Source organism: Cydia amplana, chromosome 7 (genome assembly GCF_948474715.1).
Source record: "Cydia amplana chromosome 7, ilCydAmpl1.1, whole genome shotgun sequence".
NCBI classification, from domain to species: domain Eukaryota; kingdom Metazoa; phylum Arthropoda; class Insecta; order Lepidoptera; family Tortricidae; genus Cydia; species Cydia amplana.
In genome coordinates, this window is record NC_086075.1 from 17,389,114 (window position 1) to 17,406,644 (window position 17,531).

A 17,531-nucleotide genomic window follows, 5' to 3' on the forward strand; every position below is an offset into this window, starting at 1 on the left:
ATGACTTACACCGAGACATGCTAGATAAGCTAAATAATTTGTGCATCCCGGGACTAGAAAACCCTGGTCCACAATATATTAAATACGGCCAATACAACCCGATGATGTACAGCAACAGAATCGGCGAAATAGATTACGTCAGTAAAAAAGATAGACATAAATACGTGAGTAAAAGGAGTCTACCTTCAAGGGAACGCATTTTAAAATAAAATTAAGGAACAATAAAAAAAATAAAAAAAAAAGTGTGATTACATTACTAACGTAGGTTATAACACTTTCCTGTGAGCTGCAAATTGGCTACACGACATAAAATAAATGTATAGATCTTTAAGACACATTACATTAAGGACACACCCCTTTTGGCGGACATATTTGTATGTAACAAAAATGATAAATAATAAAGAACTTTTCTATTCTATTCTATTCTATTCTATTGATGTAAAGGAACTAAACTGTTGACTCATAATTACAATCTCGAATCGTTAATTCTCCAAATATTTACATTAACCTCAGTTAATTTATATAAACAAGCCGAAATGAAATCTGTGCGCAAACAAGGGTAAATGTTGTTGTGTTAATAGGGTGTAAACGGTGGAATAGTTCAAGTGTGTGATAGTTACACACACACACACACACACACACACACACACACACACACACACACACACACACATGCATAAAGAGCATCGAAGACAGCAATTAATCAAGATTTATTGAGCGAAGTTAATCACGGGGCGCGGATACGAAAAGTGCGAATGTGTGTGTGATCCATAGACTACCATCCACATATTCTACATTCTATAGCTTTATTCAGCGTTTATAAATGGATGAAGGAATGAATTATAATAGATCCAGCAGTTTGAAGAGCATTAGCTCTTATTTAAAATGATGTAAGGTATAAAATATAAAATATAACCATAATAACTCATGTTACATGTACCTACTGATTTTTATAAGTACCTGGAACTATTTTTTCGCTGGAATGTGCAAATAAAATGTAAAGGTTATTTATTATTCATTATGGGAGCACTAACGCGTGGCGAGTTGTCCTGAAATGCTCTGTCTAGTAGGCAAGAAATTGATCTGTGTTCTTAAGCGACTGGGAATTCGCTATCTCAGCAGGGTCTAAACGGTCGGATCGCGTTTCCTTCGAAAAAGGGTGATAAATGAACAAAATTACGACAGACTGCCGTATTCGAACTTCAAGATATTCACAAGAGACGACACGTACTAGATCCATTCTAGAGACGTTATGGTTTAGATTTCTACTAGTTCTCTTTTGCAGCTCAATTCGAGCAACCAATGTCACTTTTACGTTAGATAGAGTTAGATATCTATTAGATGTGAATTGGATCTCTAAATCATATCTTGTGGAAATCGTTCAAGAGTATCTCCAGAATCGCGCAAATGTCAAATTTGACAGGTTAGATCCTAAAAATATCGTTATCGTATCTTGGTGATGTCTAAAAGCTATCTTATAGATATCTATTTCGAAATCCGAATCGGGCCCATATTCTTAAAGCCTATACGTTTCGCATCTATTTGTTTCATTTATTGTTTCTTATGTCAAATAATTTATACCTCTCGCGTTGAATTTGTAACTCCTTTACTTGTACCTAATACGACGTACATTACAGTGATATCTAGAATTATAGAAAACTATAATCTGATAAACATCACTTATTTAATAGTGATATTAAAATAAGATAAATTCGTAAAGTAGAAATGTTTTCAATAGCTGATTCAACCCTAATTTTGAAATTACGTTTGGTTTAGGAAAAGAAGAGTTTTAAAGGAGGAGGATTTAGCTTGCCACGATGACATGTCACGATGTTACGATGATATACGGCAACGCAGGCGACATAATCCGTTTAAAATTTAATAAACAGCGCCTTTACGTCCTGGTTTTTAATAATAAAAAGCTGTGCAAAACCGAGATGTCATTTAATCTTGTAATTTACTAACATAAAAATCTCGTCTTTTTGTGACGCCCGCAACATTTTTCCCCGAGTTCCTTTTTTGTGGCGGCGTCACAAATACATTCATCATATTAACGCGGACCTTAAGCTTTGAATTAAGGAAAGGCCACGACGGAACCTGCTGTTTTATTGTTTTTTTTGTGTGGAGCTGTTAAACATTTTTTTCTACTCCCGTACTTTTATTTGTCATTTAAAGGGTCGTGCACACACCTTTAAACTCCTACCTTATAGTTGTCATGACAAGTCTTTATAGTCTATTCCCCAAAAAAGCATTTGTGCATACACGCAGTATCTTTTTGGCACTTTTTCGATACTTCGTGTATTGATCACTTAAAAAATATTGAATGAAATACATTGTTGCCAACCTTATTTTAATTAAATGTCATCTCTGACAAATAAGTGAGCCATAGACATGTTTTTGTTAATTTTATTCATTCTTTTTCCGCCCGTACCCTCCATCATTGCTACTTCTTGAATGAAAAATATTTGTTAAATTTACAATTTCATTTCAAAGTAAGTGCTTGGTCATAGAAAAAGTATTGTATGCAACGTTGTTTAACCTTTTGGACGCCAATGACCGATATATCCGCACCGTAGGTTCAACGCCAAAGACCGATTAAGCAACATAGACCTACCTACGTGCATATGCATAAAGTTCAATTTCAGTTTTGACACTTCGGTGACGTGGCGTCAGCGTGACAGCTTTTGTGTTTGACACGGCGTCGAAAAGGTTAACTGAGTCAAAAAATACTTTTATGTGGCGCTGTTAATCATTATTATTTTATTAAATTGTGGTTGCTTCTTTGTCACGTCGAAGCCTGTTATATCGCAGCTAACTAGTGGAAATTGGGAATTAATAGGACACGTCTGGAGTCGCGCTTACCAATTAAGCATATTAAGGCTTATTAATATAATTATCATTGTTCCAAAACGAAGACCTACTTTATACGTGTTTCTTAAGTATTTTACTCGCACATTTACTAAAGCATTAAGGCGTATGAACGTAGGCTCATGGCAAATCAAATGACATGACTTTATACCTTTTACATACTTGTATTATTATTTATTTCTTCCTTTTTTTGTATTAAATACGTAGCAGCAAAGCAGCATCCCCAACTTCTCTCTGCTTTACCTTTACTTTACTGAAAGGCAATGCCCTTTAGCCTTACCACGAGTTTGACACTGACATATTCGCTAGCGTGAGCCTGTGCGTAACTTACTTTCTATGCATCTCGATCGTACTGGCATACTAGTGCGAGAGAGATGTATAGAAAGTAAGTTACGTAGACGTTAGCGAATATGTCAGTATCAAACTCGTGGTAAGGCTACTAAACTGGTAAGGCTGCTAAAATGGCTTTAAGTCCGCACTATGTATTCTTACATTTTATTTTGTTATAATCGTTTAAAGTTTAAACTACTTATAGATGGTTAAGCAGATCTTGTCAGTAGAAAAAGGCGGCAAATTTGAAAAATGTAGGGGCGAATGGATATCGTCCCATAGAAAATTTGAATTTCGCGCCTTTTTCTACTGACAAGATTTGCTTGACCATATATACAAACAAACTTATATCGAAAAAACGTAATGTTTATCACCATCGGATCAATCCATCAGTCGTTGACGGACTGCGTAAATCTCACGTCCACCTACATTTAATAATCCCATTTTCGGGATGACCCAAATCGCCCCATCATTTATCGATACGCGCAATAGCCTCAATAGCCTGTATCATTTCGATGGCCCTCCGCATTACCCGAAATGGCAGAATCAAAGTTCCTGGAGGGAGGGACCATAGATTACTTGCTAAATGGAGCATGCAAGGGGTCACCACACATTGACGCTCCCGTACTAATTCAAAAATGGGTGCACACAAGCACAACAGTTGTGTATGTCTATAATATAAAATAATATAAAATTGAGTTATAGGGCTAAACAAAGGCTGTTGTAGTGTAAAACCTATGTACCTTTGCAACTTAGTACCTACCAATATGCGGTACTTACGGCACATGGCACAATTTTATTGTGGAGCGTTCACCTGTGGTTGTGGTGTGTGTGTGTTGTGGTCGCCGAATCTAACTATGCGGTATCCAGGCAAACGACGTTGTTTGATGTCGCTAAAGACCATGAATAGTATTTTACTACTCGTAGTATAAGAAGTTTAGTATTTGTGTAGTGTTTTGTGTTCGTGATGGTGAGTGTTTAGACAAAAACCTCATAGGTAACGAATACATTTAATATCACAATCTTACACAAATCAAGGTAATACTCGTAGTCGACGTAGTCCCACGGTAAAAAATGTTTAATAATATTATAGATAAATAAATACAATAATAGATAAACAGTAGGTACGTTTACAACATTGAAGCAAATACTTCCAGGTACTTATTCATCAGATCACACCATTGACTAGGAATCCTCTAGACGGAGTTTAGAGCAATTATTTCATGAAACTGATGCTGCCAAAAATACGGGGGTGCGGGGGGACGAGGTGAGCGAATCCCGTGCCGTGATTGGTCCGTTCAAAGACACGGACCAATCACGGCACGGGATTCTGACACTTTGACTCGAAAATGGAGTAAAACTACCGTATATAGTGGCAGACAGGGTAGCGTTACTATGCTCAGTCTAGAGGATGTCTTGTCTGTGGATCACACAAACAAAAGTCTATGCCGGGACATTAATTCTTGGGGCCAGCAATTATTAGTGCTAAATTGTCTAAAGCGGCCGTGAAAATGCGGAATCTGTGTGCGGTACTCCATGGGAGGGAGACTCGACCGCAGCAAATACGTGGGAATTGGGAATTAATACGATACACCTCGCCGGCGTACGCTGATTATGTCATATTAAGATGGGACTAATTACGGAAGTCCCCTTGTTTGCAAACCGACGGAATATTAAACGATATTACATCCAGGCCGTTTCTCGATGAACGCGCGAGCGAGTTGAGGTCTCGCTCCAACAACAATTATAACAAGGTCGCAAGATTTTACAAAAACTATGCGTACCTACCAGTGGCGGCGCGTCAAACATATCCATAGCCAAGCATAATTTGACTTACATATTTACAACTCTGCTCAAACATCCAAAAACAGGCAAGCCGGTGGGAGTCGGCTTTTATGGACGCGCCGCCACTGATATCTACCTACCTAAACGGACAAAAAAATACGGGTACATATGGGTTGAGCTCGTGTGCTCATACACATTAGAAAAGACCTCGTTCTTGCCAATATAGTAACTTTTCATTGCCATACACTTTATATCCGGATGCAGAATTCATTTCATTCAAGGTATTCTCTACCAGTCATCCATTGGGTCTAACAGAAACTTGTTGTTAATGCGTACCTAGACGTCAAAATGAGGTACATGAGTGGTAGTAGAGCACTAGTAGAGTCGTTGTAAGACTTGTGAGTTTCCGACCATCTAACTTAGACATATTTTTTAGAAGTGTCTCGACGTTTTAATGATATTTTCGATTGTCTATTTAGTAGAGGTCTCCGAAGTCGATATTCTCTCGTGCTCGGTAAGCTGATAGAATGACGCCCCAGCTACGCGGAACCGTGGTATAGGCAGTAATAATTACGTTAGCTGTTATTCTATTATTAATATTCCACGTCAAATGCTGAATGTGAAATGAGAATCCGGAAGAGGTCTTCACCGTGTAATGAAACTGCATGAAACATGTCATATGAAATGTCACTTGCGAAAAATACTTGTCATATATTTAACGTGAACCATAATAGAAACAGACGCTCTACTCAAAAATCGAGGTATAACTCCACTACGTTACCAACAGAATGCTTTTAACAAATTAAAAGCTCTCATGGATCGTACCTGAGGTATTAAATTAAATGACACATATGTATTAACGAAAACAGAATCAGACTTTTTTTCTCTAAAATCCACCGTTCCTCGTTCGTGCGGCTGATGACAGTTGAAATGTCGTCACACATTATTTTAATAACTAAAACAATTACGTTTTAAACGTCATTTTCTGACACCTCGCGTAAGAATCGTCGAGCGCTATCGTGATGTCTATTGTCATTTAGAACTACCGTATGGAGTTCTTAAAAAAAATGTGCAAGCGTCGATTACCGGTGACCGTTTACCATCAGACGAGCTGTATGGACGCCTTTTTACTTTGACAGTGGTCATCCACTGCAACGACGCGATTCATCGTCACGTCACGCTACAGCAGGGGACCACATCAATGTCCATTACCGTCGTTGGTAAACTAAAACCGAGGGTATACAATCTCATAAGTACATTTAGGTCCCCTGCTTTACTGTGACAATAGTGTTTTTGTCCCTTATGACCTAGAAAACGCCTTGTGCATATTTGCCCCCGAAGTAGTATAAAAAAAACCGGCCAAATGCGAGTCGGACTCGCGCACGGAGGGTTCCGCACCATCAACAAAAAATAGAGCAAAACAAGCAAAAAAAACGGTCACCCATCCAAGTACTGACCCCGCCCGACGTTGCTTAACTTCGGTCAAAAATCACGTTTGTTGTATGGGAGCCCCATTTAAATCTTTATTTTATTCTGTTTTTAGTATTTGTTGTTATAGCGGCAACAGAAATACATCATCTGTGAAAATTTCAACTGTCTAGCTATGACGGTTCGTGAGATACAGCCTGGTGACAGACGGACGGACGGACGGACGCACGGACGGACGGACGGACAGCGGAGTCTTAGTAATAGGGTCCCGTTTTTACCCTTTGGGTACGGAACCCTAAAAACCTTAAGTGACCTTAAGTTTAGAATGTCTTACCTGATTGATACCAGTATCATAGCGAATATGAGGTATTTCCCGAGGAGGGGCACAACCAGCGACGTGGGGGGGATGATCTCCACCACCAGCAGGAAGAACACGTGGAGGCTAATGAGGATTGATATCGACAGCGTCACCTGTTGACAGAAACAACTATTACAATACTATGCAATACTATGCTATATTGTGCAGACGCATGTGCGTGAATTTGAAGCCAAGCGACGCACAGAACTCGACACTAAGCGTGACGAGCTAAAGGCCAGACCACCTGTGGCCATCACATATATTTACGTCGGAGGGGTGCTGACCTGCAGCGAGTGTGGCCGCACATTTGCTGCAAAGATTGGCTACGTCAGTCACCTGAGAGCGCACCAGCGATGCTCTCAGCAGTAGAAAGCAGTCGCTGTGGCCGAAAACGGCTAGGAGGTGATGATGGTGACAATACTATAAAACTCCTCTAAAACAAACATAATAAAATTATTTTTAAGAGAGTAGATCGGCCGGCCTAGCCAAGCTGACAATCGCTATCGCTTCGATAACGCAGTGCTTTGTGTCTCTTTTCACTATAAGTGCGACAGTGACAGTTGCGTTTCGATCGCTACGGAGCGTAAGCGTATTGGCACGTTGGCTATGCGGCCTGGATGGGTCCTCGCAACGGTGACGTCGCCACCGCCCGTTACGAACTATCTTTAAATTAAGGCAAAATTCGGCTTGAATTAATTAATATTTTACGACTTCTATCTTAAAACTAGCTCCATGATTGTTTATAATATTTATTAATTATTATCCTAATAATATTGTAAAAACATAAGTAAATAGACTATTTTTTTTTAATTCTTAAAATAATATAGGTATAGGTCAGGCGTGGCTCACTCCGCGATTTCGTCGCTTTGCTACAGGTAGCTAAAAGTACATCCGTTCCACACCAATTTTGGTGGCTAGCCATAAGCCGCGCTTGGCGCTGTCGCCACCTAGTGGCCATATCTGTCCTGAGCGTAACAGACGCGCTTTGTTAGAGAGTGAGTCTTCTGTATCTAGTACTATTATTTATTTTGTGGTATATATAGTACATGTAATATAATAGACTATTTTGGTTTGTGGGTCTATTTTGTAAACGAAAGTGTACCTTAAGCCAAATAATTAATAGCGATATACAATCACAGCATACTTATATCATAAAATTATTGTCAAATCCGACTCCCAACATCCCTTTTCGCGGTAAACCGCTTATCCCTTGCTCGATGTAGGTACGAGTATTAATGTACGACATTCCTATATAAAAGCTTACTTAAAAGCTTACATCCGTCACGGAATGGGTCCGTATCTACGTTCATAACTCGTGCAAAACGTATTTACAACATACAACAAAATATAAGATTTATACATATTTATATTATACTAGGTTTATGTACGTATGCTAAAAATTAAAATAATTTACCAAAAAGTTAGCCGACGAGTTATTGATCCATTTTCCACGTAGAGTTGGGACGTATTTCAACCGACCGTACAAGGTTTAAATTAAAAAAGTAAAACATTCCCCACTCGTCTACGTCGCATTTGTATTCTTGCCCTACTTTCATTAAACGTTTGTTGGAGTTACACCCGAACCGATAATGGTTCGGGCTTTTATTCTGCCACTGGCTTTTGTACGAATGTACAAAAGTATAACGAATAACGAATAAAAGGGTGTGTGAGTTCATGCGAATTTTAAAGTGATTTCGTCATATGGAAATATAAGGGAAGAGAAATATCCCGCATGTTCTAGTCTCGGCAGGTATTGTTTTATTGAGTTGAGCCATTTTAAGCCTCGTGCCCGAAGTACACTTCACGTCACTTTCGTTTGCGATCTTTAGGAAAAAAATACACTAATATTTTGGCTTATTGGATGAAGTTTGTTGCTGGTACCAAATCTTGTAAACAGAATACGACAAATCAATTTCTAGCTATGTTACAAACCTCGATTTTTAACCTTGATAATACACGACTATTTTATCCTTTAATTCGTAGTGTCGTTAGGCTGTCGCAGCCTTTGCAGGTTTATATTAACCACATTAACACTTTGAAATAATGTTGGATTGGATTACTCTCTTACGCAAAAATGTATGTAAAAGAAATAAAACTTTTAATAAATCCTATTACAAATGAATCGCTTGTTCTATAATCAGTTCAACCTTGGACCATGAAGGACTTCTTAAAAGGATTGGCAAGGTAAGAGAAACATTGTAAGCGAATTCCCGCTTCGAATGGCAAAGTTACTGCGGCGCCCCTCGCGACGTTAAATTCAAATAAAAGGCGCAATTCAGAGAAAAGTGGACAGCTCAAATATTAGCCTTTTACCGCGACGATTAACGACCGAAGCAACTTTTACTACTCTCCTGAGACAAAAACGTAAGTCATTTCTATTGCGAAAGATGTAAAATAGAATTCTCGTCTTGGAAAAGCATAAGTCATTACCAGATGTTAAGTGTTACCGGCGTTTTATTACGGGACTTTAGACTCGTTTGAGTGCGATGGCGGCCTTTTATCAGTTTTGTAAAGCCGCAATCAAAGGCATTTTACGGACTCATCTTGAATCCTCTATTGTTCCATACATACATAAGCCAATACTTGGACATTAAAAGCTTTGAATGACTCAGCGAATTAGCAGTAAGCTCTGTGCCTCAAAATTGTATTTAATAACCATCACTGGCTTATCAGAAGTCCTTAAAAATCTACTTGAAATCAAACATACAAACAAGCTTTCCGATCCGTCGGGTTTTTTTTTGATAAAGTGAAAAATATGATTACTTGATTAGATAGGGGGGAAAGTGATGACTGCAAAGTGCAAAAACCAACTCAACTGACTATTATTACTTATTAGAGTTATACCGTTCTAGCGAACTCTGCTCATGACTGCTTCGAGCAATGATTAAACTCACAAGAAACCGCCGTCAAAAATTCGCTCCCATATGAGCGTGTGACTCATAAGAGCGATACTGATAGTACTCCACATAAACTCCGTATAAACACACTGTGCCAATACTAAACCTTATCTCGTTACAATAAAGTATATAATTGGTCAGTTAAGTTACACCTATATCTATCAACGTAGTAAAAAGTACGTAAAAGTAGATACTGCATTAAACATTAAAGGAAGGCTAGAGGTGAGACAGAATATATATTGGTGAAATAAATCTACAACCATGAATAATGAACGAGGGTTTATTAAGGGACATAAACACAAACGGGGAAAAACAAAATTGATAAAAAAGGGGCAGGGTTGTATTTAAAAAACCGGCCAAGTGCGAGTCGGACTCGCGCACAGAGGGTTCCGCACCATCAACAAAAAATTGAGCAAAACAAGCAAAAAAACGGTCACCCATGCAAGTACTGACCCCGCCCGACGTTGCTTAACTTCGGTCAAAAATCACGTTTGTTGTATGGGAGCCCCTCTTAAATCTTTATTTTATTCTGTTTTTAGTATTTGTTGTTATAGCTCAATGTTTGTTATACGCTGATGATTTGAAGCTTGTGTATGGGGTAAAGAGTAGAGCGGATTGTGTCTCTCTTCAAGAGGATATTATCTCAGTTACTAACTGGAGTATAGCCAATAAGCTGCTTTTTAATACGTCAAAGTGCTCTGTGTGCACGTTTAGCCGTTCTGCAACCCCTTTACTTGAGCAGTATACGTTGGGAACTGAAGTGATCGCCAGGGTCTTTTCCGTAAAGGATCTTGGCGTGACCTTTGATGAACGCCTGAGCTTTCACGAGCATATTCGTACACTAGCGGATAGTTCTTTTAAGAGACTAGGCTTTGTGATCCGCAGTGTTAAGGACTTCTGGGACATTGGAGCCATAGGGATGATTTACAGCGCATTGGTCAGAAGTAAGCTTGAGGCCTCGGCAATCATCTGGCACCCGTACGAGCCCACTTATGCCTTGCTTCTGGAGAAGATCCAAAAGGCATTCCTAAGATTCTTTTTTAAAAAAAGATTTGGGTATTATCCTTTTATGTATCCAACAAAATATTTACTCGGGTGCCTCGGATATAATTCTTTAGAGGTAAGGCGCAACAACAAATTGCTGACCACTGCTTGTCGCATACTGCGCGGTGAGTCCGACTGTCCGGAGCTTGTGGCTCGAGTCTTACGGCTGTACGTCTCAGACTTGCCAAAAGTCACTTTGAGACCGCGAGCGCGTCCACTGCTGGCAGTGCCGGCGGCGCGCACGGTCTCGCATAGGAATTCGCCGCTCTTTCGTGCGCTGACGCTGCTCAATGCGCTCCTGACATCGGCACCTGAATGTGACTTGTTTGCTTGGAGATGGGCGACTGTATGCCGTGAATGTCTAAGGTTCTGCGAGTTGATGGATGACAGGCTGTCTAGTACTTGTGTTTAATTTATTATCTGTTAAATGTTTTATGTGTTTGTATACCTACTGGGTATTCTGTAATGTTTTAATTTCTCGGTGTATTGGCTTGTCTGTAATGCCGTGTAAATATATTGTTAAATAAATAAATAAAAAATAAATAAATAGCGGCAACAGAAATACATCATCTGTGAAAATTTCAAATGTCTAGCTATCACGGTTCGTGAGATACAGCCTGGTGACAGACGGACGGACGGACGGACGGACAGACGGACGGACAGCGGAGTCTTAGTAATAGGGTCCCGTTTTTACCCTTTGGGTACGGAACCCTAAAAAAGCAACTCGGACTTAGCTATGTTTTGATAATATTGGGGTTCAAATAGGTTTTTGGGTGAGTTGAGTGTAATGTTCGTGATTGAATCTAAAAGAAAGTCACAATTTATATTACTATTTGCTTCAAAACCGAAGAAAAGGCTGCCTTTCCACTGAGGCGGGGACGAGAGCAGACGAGAGCGCAGGAATCAAATAATAGCATTTGTTGTAATCCAGCGGAGAAGAGAAGAGATGTTTTGTCGATTCCCTCATGTGTCCTCTCATGGAGATCATCTTCATCTTCATCATCATAAAGTATGTAGTGTGATTTTACACTGTCGCTTGTGTTGTGTCGCTTACCTAATTGAACATATTTTTAACAAGCTTTTATTAGGTCGACCTGTATGTAACTATGTAATGAAATCTAAGGTAACTAATTTAACCATCTTCCAAGGATCGTAGCGCCATGAAAATTGGCAGCTCTATGTAGTTCTGATGACAATACAATAATATGGTACTATCGAACTGATCTGATGATGGAGACAGGAGGTGGCTATAGGAACTCTGTGATGAAACAACGCAACCTAATTGTGTTAGGGGTTTTTAGAATTGTCTCGATGAGTATTAGTTGTCTGTCGTAAGAAAAGCACAGTCAGCGATAAAAGCTTGTACCAAAAATTGAATTTTTGCCAAAAAGTTATAAATGATTACGCATTACGCCTCAAACAAATGGTCCACGAGCCAGGCGCAAATTTCGTCAGTCATCGCCTCCCGGGTGAAAACTCGTATACTGGTTAACGGCCATATATGATGAACCCTCGTGGACGTCAGCTGCCGCTACGTTGGTGGGTTGAGGAATGGCAGCCACCGAAACACGTAAAAAAAAAATTTTTTTTCAGTCATCGCCTCCCGTTTGATACTTAGTCAGATGAAAGTTTAGGTGCTATTGTTAATAAAAACAATCGTCAGCCGGTTGTATCGCGGTGGAATCACCGTCAGCTGTACACATGAACATGTAAAAAAAAAAATTTTTTTCAGTCATCGCCTCCCGCTTGATACTTTGTCAGATGATAGTTTAGGTGCTATTGTTAATAAAACAAATCGTCAGCCGGTTGTATCGCGGTGGAATCACCGTCAGCTGGTCACATGAACATGTAAAAAAATTTTTTTTTTTTCAGTCATCGCCTCCCGCTTGATATTTTGTCAGATGATAGTTTAGGTGCTATTGTTAATAAAAAAAATCGTCAGCCGGTTGTATCGCGGTGGAATCACCGTCAGCTGGTCACATGAACATGTAAAAAAAAAATATTTTTTCAGTCATCGCCTCCCGCTTGATACTTTGTCAGATGATAGTTTAGGTGATATTGTTAATAAAAAAAATCGTCAGCCGGTTGTATCGCGGTGGAATCACCGTCAGCTGGTCACATGAACATGTAAAAAAAAAATATTTTTTCAGTCATCGCCTCCCGCTTGATACTTTGTCGGATGATAGTTTAGGTGCTATTGTTAATAAAAGAGATCGTCAGCTGGTTGTATCGCGGTGGAATCACCGTCAGCTGGTCACATGAACATGTAAAAAAAAAATATTTTTTCAGTCATCGCCTCCCGCTTGATACTTTGTCGGATGATAGTTTAGGTGCTATTGTTAATAAAAGAGATCGTCAGCCGGTTGTATCGCGGTGGAATCACCGTCAGCTGGTCACATGAACATGTAAAAAAAAATATTTTTTCAGTCATCGCCTCCCGCTTGATACTTTGTCAGATGATAGTTTAGGTGCTATTGTTAATAAAAAACATCGTCAGCCGGTTGTATCGCGGTGGAATCACCGTCAGCTGGTCACATGAACATGTAAAAAAAAATTTTTTTTTCAGTCATCGCCTCCCGCTTGATACCTTATTACTAAGACTACTACACCTATTACTAAGACTCCGCTGTAAGTCCGTCCGTCCGTCCGTCCGTTACCAGGCTGTATCTCACGAACCGTGGTAGCTAGACAGTTGAAATTTTCACAGATGATGTATTTCTGTTGCCGCTATAACAACAAATACTTAAAACAGAATAAAATAAAGATTTAAGTGGGGCTCCCATACAACAAACGTGATTTTTGACCGAAGTTAAGCAACGTCGGGCGGGGTCAGTATTTGGATGGGTGACCGTTTTTTTGCTTGTTTTTTTTTGTTAGTTTTGCTCTATTTTTTGTTGATGGTGCGGAACCCTCCGTGCGCGAGTCCGACTCGCACTTAACCGGTTTTTTATACTAAAGGAATATCCAGGCAACTCTCTGAACGCTTAACGGGTAAAATAATTATAAAAAAACATTAGATGATCGAGGGCCGGCCAACTCTCGTTTCGGCCCCGGCATGTTGCAGTAAGCGTCATCCTTTACACAGTATGTTTGCAGATCGCATTACCCACTTTCCGCGCTACGATCATGCCGGTTAGTCAAAGCCAGAGTCGAACGGAACCCATACCATGAGTCACTGACAGTGTCCAAACTGACATATACCCTATCGAGAACGTAATTTACTTTCTATACATCTCGTTCGCACTAATATGCGAGTACGAGCGAGATGTATAGAAAGTAAATTACGTTCTCGATTACGTTTATGTTAGTGCCAAACTGATGGTAGCCGTACGGGTTTCAATGCTACAAGCGTGGTTGAATTGCAATTGTTCGTTTGTTCATTAAATATCACAGAATTACAGAGCTTAAAACACTTAGGCGCCCCTATACATATGTAGTACATATTAATTGTTATATATGACACCGTAAGATTGTGAACCCGTTAGTTTATAATCTAACGTAGGTTAGGTTAGATTATAATCTCCCTACCGTCAGTTTATAATGTAACTAGCGAGATTATAATATGACGAGTGTTTACAATTTTACGGTGACATATATAAACTTCATTGCACATTAAAAAAGGTACAAATGGCGGACTTAACGTCTCATGGAATTCTCTACCAACCATAAGGTCAAACAGAAAAATGTACAGGTGGGTGCAGTGAGAAGCGTTTAGAATTTAACAAGTATTACATAAGTACATAACTTATCTATATATGTATGGTATGTTTCTACATTTATCAGATACTGAATGTAGGAAAATAAGTAAATTGAGATTATGGGTATAGTGGTTAAACAATTTACTTAGTACATAAGAGTAAACTTAATAATAATAAACACCTGAGTTCTACATGACATTAAAGCTCTCCAAAGGGCCTATACGTGTTGGATCTATATCCCCACGCAAGCCTATCAAAGCCGTGAAACCCAAAATGGAGGTGCAAATAATAATAAGCACCTGAGTAAGTCTATTTGCATTAAAATTAATCGAGCTTTGTTGAATCTAATCCAACCTCCGACGTTATAAATCAAGCTTTGTCGCTCGTCTCTTAGCATAGTGGCCAAAATCCATCACATGGACGTGATAAGTATAAACTTAGGGCCCGATTCTGATTTTGTAATAGACACCTATTAGATATCTTTTAGACATCGCCAAGATACGATAACGATATGTTTAAGATCTAACCTGTCAAATTTGACATTTCCGCGATTCTGGAGATACTCTTGAACGATATCCACAAGATATTACTTAGAGATCTAATTCACATAAAGATAAGATAAGATAAAAGATAGTTTATTCAAGTAGGCATAATTACAATGCGCTTATGAACGTCAAATAAAGCTAGGTAGACCGGCTCCAACCCTACACCTCTGCCCCGAGAAGATTTAAATCCCCCCTCAATTGGAGGAGGGTATCCCAATATGGGACCGGCAACAAACTCGGCGGGACACATCTTTTCAAAAATAATTACATCTTATAATTAACATGCATTACGAGAAAATAAGGGAAAAAATACAATTTAAATTACTATAGAATTCATGGAATTATACACATAAGGTGTAATAGAAATTTGATTTAGAAAATATACATATGTACATGGAATCATACAAAATCGTAGCTCTTTCAGAAAACATATCAAATTCTTACAAAAGGAAAAGAAAATAAAGTTATTAAAAGAAATGGGAAAACATATTATATAAATCTGATTGATTATTATTAATTACCAACATATAATATTTGATGTGCTTTCCTGCTTACCTGAGCTGTGTCACCTATAACTCTATACATAATACAATGTTTTTAATTGCTACTACTTTTTATTAGTTAGTTTCTGGTTTGGACCATGCATGTTTGTCTGTCAAGTAGTCCTCGACTCTGTAATAAGCTTTTAACATCAATGACTTTTTTAAGTAATTCTTAAGAGCTGGAAAGGGTAATCTTAAAGCATTCTCAGGTAACTTGTTATAAAAATGAATGCATTGCCCAACGAATGACTTTTGTACTTTACGGACACGAAACTTTCTGATAGCAAGCTTATTTCTATTTCTAGTGTTAAAGTTATGGACATCAGAATTCTTAGTGAAGGAGTCTAGATTCTTAATAACATAAATAATACTATCATATATGTATTGGGAAGCTACAGTTAAAATATTAATTTCTTTGAAAAGTTCTCTTAATGATTCACGCGCTCTTAAGTTATATATAGAACGAATGGCTCTCTTTTGTAAGACAAATATAGTCTGTATGTCAGCTGCTTTGCCCCAAACCAGAATACCATATGACATTACACTATGAAAATAACTATAATAAACAAGGCGAGCTGTTTCAACATTAGTCAGTTGTCTAATTCTCCTCACGGCGTAAGCGGCCGAACTTAATTTGTTAGCTAGTGTTCCGATATGAGGACTCCATTGTAGATTTTTGTCCAATGTTAAACCAAGAAACAGAGCTTTATCTACCATCTCTAAGCATTCATTATTCAAAAGTATTTTAGTATCGACTGGTTTAACATTCGGCAAAGAAAATCTAATACATTTGGTTTTCTTAGCATTAAGAAGCAAATTGTTCATAGTAAACCAGTTAAGTACATTAACGAGTGTGCTGTTAATTACACTATAATCGGTAGATTTCCGATCAACCTTAAAAAGTAATGATGTGTCATCAGCAAAAAGAACTATTTCACAAAGATTTTCTACTATACATGGCAAATCATTTATATAAACCAAAAACAGGAATGGACCCAAAATAGAACCTTGCGGCACTCCTAATTGGACTACAGCTCCGCTAGACTGGGTTTTGTTTACAACAACTGTTTGTGTTCTATTGCTAAGGTAAGAAGACATAAAGTTTAGGGCATTTTCTGACAGACCATAGTGTTCTAATTTCAAAATCTAATAGATACCTATCTAACACGATCTATCGTAAAAGTGACATTGGTTGAAATCTAAACTATAACGTATCTAGGATGGATCTAGTACGTGTCGTCTCTTGTGAATATTTTGAAGTTCGAATACGGCAGTTAGGATAAGAATTGATTGATCGATGGCCCGCTGTTTCCTGTCATTACGTATTCAAAGTACGGACAAGGAAAGCCGATTAGTTGGTGTAATTTTTCACCGCATAACGATGTCGTTATTACTTATTGTAAAGCTGAGCGTTATGTAACCAACTTTTTCCTTTTAGTGGCTAGAAACAGTTTTTATCTAGTATCATGAATGGATTCGGCTGGTGAGTTGCGTTGTGACTAGTGCATTGCATTTATATAGGGCAAAGAGAATAGATAGTATAGAGAGGGGTCCTGTCATAGTAAATTTAGTAGTCACAGTAAATTTACTGCCATCTATCGACACACGATTAAAACTCAAAATGAAAATGTACAATACTATCATAAAAATGTACATATATGGATAAATTATTTTATTATTTTTATATCATTTTGACCCATGTTCTTTCACTAACACCTATGTGTTAAAATTGTTTAATATCAAACGGTGTCGCCAACGCCATCTAGCCGAGCATAGGCCAAAGGTGTGGCCGCCATCTATTCGAGAATGACTTTTTCTTGATTTCCGAGGCACGTTTTTTCCTTAGACTTTATTCATCTTATACGGAGTTACATATGTCTTTCATATAGGGTAAGAACATTTTATTGGCCGCAATCATAAAGATGCGATGAGCCGCCGCGGATCGAGTGCGAACAATAATAATTTATCTTGTCTGTAATAAATATTAACAATTTGAAACGGGTTGTGTACTGAACGAGGGGACAATGTACTATGAC

The 17,531-nt window shown here is 38.5% G+C and overlaps 1 protein-coding gene across 2 annotated transcripts in view; it reads right to left on the reverse strand.

The window, feature by feature from the left end:
• The window catches only part of LOC134649557 (acetylcholine receptor subunit alpha-like), a 92,536-nt gene that overhangs the window by 23,060 nt on the left and 51,945 nt on the right, over nucleotides 1–17,531 (reverse strand). For both annotated transcript variants that reach the window (XM_063504333.1, XM_063504332.1), the window contains exon 6: nucleotides 6,746–6,882. In XM_063504333.1, the coding sequence (XP_063360403.1) occupies nucleotides 6,746–6,882 (137 nt within the window). The remainder of the gene's footprint in view (nucleotides 1–6,745; nucleotides 6,883–17,531) is intronic.